This window comes from Sprattus sprattus (assembly GCF_963457725.1).
Source record: "Sprattus sprattus genome assembly, chromosome: 9".
NCBI classification, from domain to species: domain Eukaryota; kingdom Metazoa; phylum Chordata; class Actinopteri; order Clupeiformes; family Clupeidae; genus Sprattus; species Sprattus sprattus.
The window spans coordinates 19968036-19975264 of NC_137928.1; the positions used below are offsets into that span (position 1 = coordinate 19968036).

General features: G+C 50.1%; 1 protein-coding gene across 8 annotated transcripts in view; it reads right to left on the reverse strand.

The window, feature by feature from the left end:
- The window catches only part of myo18ab (myosin XVIIIA b), a 70661-nt gene that overhangs the window by 38298 nt on the left and 25134 nt on the right, over positions 1 to 7229 (reverse strand). For all 8 annotated transcript variants that reach the window (XM_080845242.1, XM_080845241.1, XM_080845237.1 and 5 more), the window contains 6 exons: positions 5741 to 5882; positions 5165 to 5324; positions 4476 to 4662; positions 3914 to 4151; positions 3287 to 3396; positions 1664 to 1729 (listed from right to left, as the gene is read on the reverse strand). In XM_080845242.1, the coding sequence (XP_080701368.1) occupies positions 1664 to 1729; positions 3287 to 3396; positions 3914 to 4151; positions 4476 to 4662; positions 5165 to 5324; positions 5741 to 5882 (903 nt within the window). The remainder of the gene's footprint in view (positions 1 to 1663; positions 1730 to 3286; positions 3397 to 3913; positions 4152 to 4475; positions 4663 to 5164; positions 5325 to 5740; positions 5883 to 7229) is intronic.

Genomic DNA, 7229 nt, shown 5'->3' on the forward strand with positions numbered 1-7229 from the left:
AGAATACTTTTTCCCAGTCTGATAGAACACTGATCCATCGCCCACGCTCGACAAGTTTATGATGAAACCACTCTGCAATGTGGATGCTGTGTTCGTACAAGCGTGTGTGTGTGTGTGTCACTGGTGAGGCAGAGGAGAGAGTGGGGCTTTCTTATTATCAGGCGCGCCCTACGGCATTCATATCACACGCTGCTGCGTGGGCGCTGTCGAGATTGGCTGCTTTGTTCTGCCATCCCTGAGCATAAGGTCAGGCTCAGCCATCCGCACAGAGAAGGTCCCCTCGCCAGGGGTCGGAGGGTGCTCCCCCTCACCATGGCAACCGAGAGGCCTGGAACATTCCTGGCTGAGGCCGGGCCAGAACACGCCGCAGGGTCCAGGGGGCGCTGGGTCGGAGAAGGGCAGAGCTCTCAGCCAATGAGAGCACTTGTTCAGACGCGTAGAGGGCAGATGTGGCTTCAAAGCCATAGTCAGGGGTCAATCAGTGATCACAGTTTTCTGAAGTTTCAACTCGCTGCTGGGCAAGTCAAATTGTTAATGTGTAACAAGCCTCAGGTGATCTGTCGACATGCATTGACAAAAACCTGTGCAGCCCATAAAAACACCCTTGCCGCCCTTAAACTGACTACACTTGACATGGGTTTCCTCAGCTCTGCCCAATCACTCACTGGCCTCCCTTGTCCCGACATATTTTCTTCCCTAAACTTCGGCTAATCAGCTATCAATCAGTCTGTTGTTCCTCCGGCGCTTTCTCTCTCTTTCTCTCCCTCCCCTTACCCCTGAGCTGCCATTCGTGTTCCACCGAGGTTTGCGGCTGATAAGTGTTTGTTGTGGTTTATCGGCTTGTGCCAAGGTGGAACGCGCCGAACAAAAGAGAGCCGACGGCTGCCAAAATCAATTGCTCCTCTGTACGAGGAGAAGGCAACAAAAGAGGGAGGCTCAGACTTTGCCTTAATTGTGGAGCTGAGGGAGAAAGACAAGTTGGGGGGGGGGGGGGGGGGTTAGAATCTGCACCCCTCCAGGCATCGCTTAAAGTCAAGCCTGCTCAGAGCTAGAGCTAGATGGGGTACGGGTGAGGGGGGGTTATGGAGGCAAGCAGGCATGGGAGGCTTGGTGGGCTTAATTGTCTCTTTTGCTCCAAGCGGTTCACCAAAGAGGGCTGCCAAAAGTCACAGTTCCACGCCTCCGACGGCAAGACACGCTGGGGGGGGGACCTACTAGCCCTCGACAAAAACAAGCGAGCTGGCCCCTGTCTGCTCTGAGAGCTGCCCGGAGGATTCGAGTGTCACTCCAGCGAACCTTGTCCTCTGCCTGTCTAAGTGTTGAACGCATCACTGTCAAATGTCACACTGCAATCTAAATGGAAATCATACCATCTTGTCCGCTACAAACTCCCCATCCCAAGACACTTCACTGCTTTATATTAACATTATATATTTATACATAAACCATAAATGTACATCCGGATCAGTATTGATTAGTCTGCAATGTGTAGGGATGACTGTTGTGATATGTAATAATGCTGTTTGGAGTGATGAAAAACAGTACTTGCAGGGGACAATGGAAACGCACACTATAACTGAATCAGTAAAACAGTGCTTTATGGGCTGTGATGATTAACAGGATCCAGTCCCTTTCCAGATGCCAGTGGCCCCTGCTTACTCACCCGACTCAGTCCCATATGGTAGCTACTCTTCTCCAGCTCCAAGGACTCCAGGAGCTCCTGCACCGCCTGCAACAGACCAGATGGATCGGGTTGGTCAGAAATGACAGACCCACGGACAGACACACAGACAGATGAAAGAATAAAGTGATGAAAAGAAGGAGACTGAAACACAGATGGAGGGATGGAGCGATAAAGCCAGACAGAGAAACAAACAAACACACACACAGACGGACACGTCGCCGCGGAGAGTGCGGCGCCATGGCAACAGCTTCTGTTTCTCACCCGCACGGGCACAAACACAGTAGTGTCGAGTGGGAATATAAAATGCCTGGATGCTTTAATGGCAGTGGGCCACTCGAGTGTGCCCTCTTTGCTTTGCCCTTATGGATGTGGCATCATAAAATCAAGCGCCCCGATGCCACACAACAAAAGGGGCAAAAAGCACAATGGCCAAATGCACAGCTAGGGCTCAGCCACAGCACTAGGCTTGAGGACGGACTGAAAAATAACATCAGCACAGAGGCGAGGTGAGAGGGATGCTTTCGAGGTTGGAGCAGGAAGCACGAGGGGGGTGACCGGGGCAGGTCTGGCAGGTGAGGGGGTTCAGCGCAGCTGCTTCAGGGGCTGGGAGAGCGTCTGGCAGCCCTGGAGCTCCCATCGTGAGCTCTGTCTGAAGGTGCGCTCGCAAAGAAACTCTCCCAACACTCTGACTGAGAGGAAACTACTTCACTTTAACTTGTGTTTTCCCCTGTTTTCCTCTCTCTCACACACACACACACACACACACACACACACACACACACACACACACACACTTCTAGTTGAACCCAAATTTACTTCAGGTTCACAATACTCTCAGCAAAAGCTGAGCTGGGAGCAACAGGGTGGGCTAAAAGGCTAACACCTACACATAAACATCCTCTCTTCCGGAACTCCGCTCCTCGATTCCTCGACTCCGCCACTTGATTCTCTTGGGAGAGCTCTTTACATGTACATCCCTTTCATCCCAATCATCGTTTGGCCTGCACAGCATTGCACTCTTTAAACTCCCTCTGAATTTGCCACCGCTAAGCACATTTTCACTGTAGGGAGAAAACCACACACAGTAACTTGAAAAGGTCAACTGTGGCTAAGTCAATATGGCTAATTCCTCTCATAAATCTGCCTCAAAACATAACCCCCCTGCATTTTTGAGTCCCAAGGCTTTCATTGATCCACGCAAAGGGGTGAGGAGGATTGTTATTTTTTTTTTTCCTTCTTGCAGACGCTGGATGCGGCGTGTGATGTCTCGGGGCCTGACCCCCTGATTAAGAGGGGTTTATGGCTCTGTCATTGGGTGGCAGCAGTGGAATCGAGCAGGAGGGAGAGACGCACGGCACAGGCCATTAATCAGTACAACAGCCCCTCAGCCTTTGGCACAGTCATAATCAATTACACAGCTGGGGAGGCTCCGCCACAGAGAGAGAGCGAGAGAAAGAGAGAGGTAGGGAGGGAGGGGGAGAGAGACAGGGAGGGGGAGTAATGAAGAGAGAGGACAGGGATGAGGGAATAAAGGGATAAAGGAGTGGTGGAGGGAAGGTGGGGGATGTGGGGGGGTGGTGGTGGTGGAAGGTTGACACTCACTCTCTTCTCATCGGTCACGATGAAGTTGCGTCCGTGTTTCTTGGTCAGGTGGGGGGCCAGCACATCGAAACGCCGGCGGAACTCAGAGAAGACCAGGTGGTCGGGGTAACCTTGTAGTGACAGAGAGGGACAGAGATAGAGAGAAGGAAAGAGAGAGAGGGAAAGAGAGAGGGAGAGAGAGAGAAAGAGAGAGAGAGGTAAAGAGAGAGGGAGAGAGAAAGAGAGAGAGAGGAAGAGAGAGTGGGAGAGAGAGGACAAGCACAGGGACGGTCAGCTGCGCGCTGTAATTCCAGAGAGTGATGCATGCCCCTGCTGAACACTCACTCTGACACCCTGACTCACAGTTTTTGACAGTGACTCCTATTCGGCTGATTGTGCCTCAGTCACTCCACAAAAGGGCACTTGGCAAAATTAATCTACAGCTGCTTTTACAATCAAGGACACTTGTTCCGTGCTCTGAATGGGGCCTGTTACACTTCATTACACAGCGTGAGTGGACCTGCAGCAGTGATTCCTCTGTCGCTCCACTCTGTTAATGACACTGCTGGTTGCAGGTGCGGATGCTATTACTACACTGTCATTATTATGATTGCTGCTAATAGCAGTCAGTGTGTCTCCTTGCACTACCTTGCCTGTAGATCCTCAGGGCATCCAGCAGCTTGGACCCCCGGAGCTGAGCTCTCAGCAGCCCCACGTCCAGCTGCATGAGGCCCGTGTCGCAGCTCTCTCCGTGGGCCTCGTTCTCGCCGCCGCGGGGCGACGGGCCACCGATCAGCTTCAGGTCCCCGCTCAGAGCGTCCGCTTTGGGCAGCAGGCAGTGGACAAAGTGCACCCTGGACCTCCTCACCGTATCGATCAGTGCATCCTAGCGGGCAGAGAACAGATGCAATTGGCCAAGATGATCTCGGACACAAAAGCTTACAGAATGCGATGGATCATTTTGAAGTGAAAAATGCAAAACAGGTCTCTTCAAGATATATTCTGCAACAAAATATTCAATAATAAACAATGCAGCAATAAGAAACCTTTTTCTAAGTGAGTGATGACCTTACTAAATGTATTTATTTTATCGTTGTTTTTGATTAAAGGTCCACTGAATGGCTTAATACACCAACATGAACCCAGTCAAACAATCAAATAGTGCCATCTATGCAGTGTTCAAGTTTGAGGGGACTTGTCCGAGGCCTACCACTTGCAGCTTGATCTGGATGCAGAGGGACTTCTTCTTGACGGCAGAGATGCCAGTGGTGAAGGTCTTCCTCATGCTAGTGGCGCGGCGCAGGGCCAGCTGAGAGCCGCCCTCCAGGCCCGCAATGGAGCCGGACAGCACCGTCGCCCCGCTGGAGCGACCCATGAACAAGCCACTGATGTTCTTTCTGTGGGGGGAGAGAGAGAGAGAGAGAGAGAGAGAGAGATAGAGATAGAGAGAGAAAGAGAGAGAGAGAAGACGGAGGGAGGAAGGATAAAAAAGTCTTAAAAAGCCTTTTCATAAACCATTACATGAATCAAAATGTACTTTAAAAGTTACTGTGCAACCCTGAAGTTCTCAAATTGTGCCACTACTGTGAAGGCATTCTTGCTCTTTATAAAGCTGTACAAGAGTTAATTGAGAGAAGAATGCAAGGTGTCCCTGAAAAACCCTAGAATAGAGAATGTGGTACGCAGAAAAAGTATCTTTTGATTTGACAAATTACTTACAACCTGGCATTAAACCCTTCCAGCCTTGAACACTGTTATGTCACAACATTCTGTCATTCCAGTAGGCCTCCGCTGGCATTTCTCCAACGCCCCCCTCAGCATACACCGTTAAAAACATTCCTCTCAAGCACAAACACTAATGCTGGCCGAGTGACAACTTCACCGTCGCCTGGCTCTTACTTCTGGGAGTCCTGCAGCAGAGTGGCGGCGTTCTGGGAAGCCGGGTTCTGCTTGGCGTGGCACAGCCAGCCCTGCATGTTATACTCCACCCAGTCTGTGCCGTGGCTGTGGCCGAGCAGGAAGTGATGCGGCTTGTCACTCTTCAGGAGGAGGGTGTTGCCTGAGGAGGAAAAACACAATAACATGGGTAAACCTCCTGGTCTTCACTTGTGTGTTTTCCAATACTATTCAAGGCTTACATTATAATAGACTGCACTGTGCCATAAGGCATGTGCTTTGCACAACAGCTGCAGGTTTACCTCTGACGAGGTACAACTATGGGCGGTATTTTAATGATTGTTGTTGTTGTTTTAGTGTTGTTGAATTCTTTTTTTGTGGCCTTCTATGACTAACTTGATACCACAGTGATTGTGTTCTTCACTCTTATTTGTCAGTTGAGGATGAACCTTTAAGTGGGTGTGAAGAACGTCAACATAAGACACTAGCCCTGTAGTTTTCACTGTTCCACTTTTGTTTGTTGTTGGTATTATTCCTGCTCTTGTGTTTGAGTGTGTGTGTCTGGATTTGACCTCTGACCTTTACTGTCTCCTTCTGAGGAGCCGTAGTAGCTGAAGAGTCTCTCCAGCAGAGTCTCCTCTGAGCCCCCTGGTAGCACGGCCTCCTCCTCCATCAGCCACAGCAGGCCCCGTGCCTCATCTGTACGGGCCAACGTCCGCACCTGACACACACACACACACACACAGACAAACAGACATACAGAGACACAATCACACACACACACACACACACACACACACAAACACACAGAAAACCAAGAAGAAGAAGAAAATAATAACTCAACAAAGCGCACAGCTTTTGACCCCCATGGATTTAAGCTTTCAGACACATTTAAACCTCTGAGAAGCCTTTCAAAACCCCAGACACACTCAGTATCCATCCCTCCACTGTGAACCCACCTCCCGTCACAACTCACCCGCTTACTTTGCCAGGCTCAGCTGAACACCCCACGCCCCAACCACCCCCCCACACACACAGTTCCCTGGCTTGAAATGCCACGTCAACACCCTTGAATCATCTGTGCACTGCATTTAGCCATTACAGACAGTAGCTGCCAGAGTTCACTATAAAGACAGCCCTCTGCTGTGCTGATTTTTGTGGAAGAGTTGCAAGGGAAACCGGGTCAAGCCCGTGCCTCGCTAACTGAAATAAATGAAGAGACTTCATAATGAGCTCCAAAAACAACGCTGAGGTCACTACATGAAAGCTATTATAATACTGGGGAGAAATATGGTGAGAGGCTGAGAGGGAGAGAGAGAGAGAGAGAGAGAGAGAGAGAGAGAGAGAGAGAGAGAGAGCGAGAGAGAAAGAGAGAGAGAGAAAGAGAGAGAGAGAAAGAGAGAGAGCGAGAGAAAGAAAGAGAGAGAGAGGGATGAGCCATCACCCTTGGAATTCTCATTAGAGGCTAGTGCTAAGTAAGAGCTCGGAGGCAGTCAGGCTTTTTTAAATCTTGCACTTTGGCTGTCCATTTAAGCAATTAGTGCTTGTAATAGCTGCCATGTATTTTCCTACCCTCTCGTCTCTCCTTCCACATCTTATCCCTTGAATATTATTGCGCTGACGTTTCGCAGCGGTTAAGGGCGACTGGTCGGGAGTCGCAGTGGAGAAATAAATGGGCTTTCTCCATGGTGGCTTAAAGCTGGAGATCTCCCGGCTGCCTCTGGCTATTACGAGTCATCACTGACTCTGATCGCGCTGTTCACCGAGCAGACCGCTAATGAAAATGTGCATTCGCCTCAAACCGGGAGCCTTTTTAGCAGGCGTCAATTATTGAAAAATACCTATACTTTAGCTGGCAATTTCCATGCGCATCATATTTTTGGGTGTGTGTGTGGGGGGGGGAGGGTGGGGAGATGTGCGCAAGGTACTCCTTTAAGATGTCCGTAGTCCGTAGTCTTTCTGTTCTCTGTGCTGAGTCTTGCCCTGTGGGCCAATTTATTTATTTTTTTTGGTTTGGTTTCCTGATCTCATCCGAGCCATCATGGTTTTGGTGTTCCCACACGGCCCA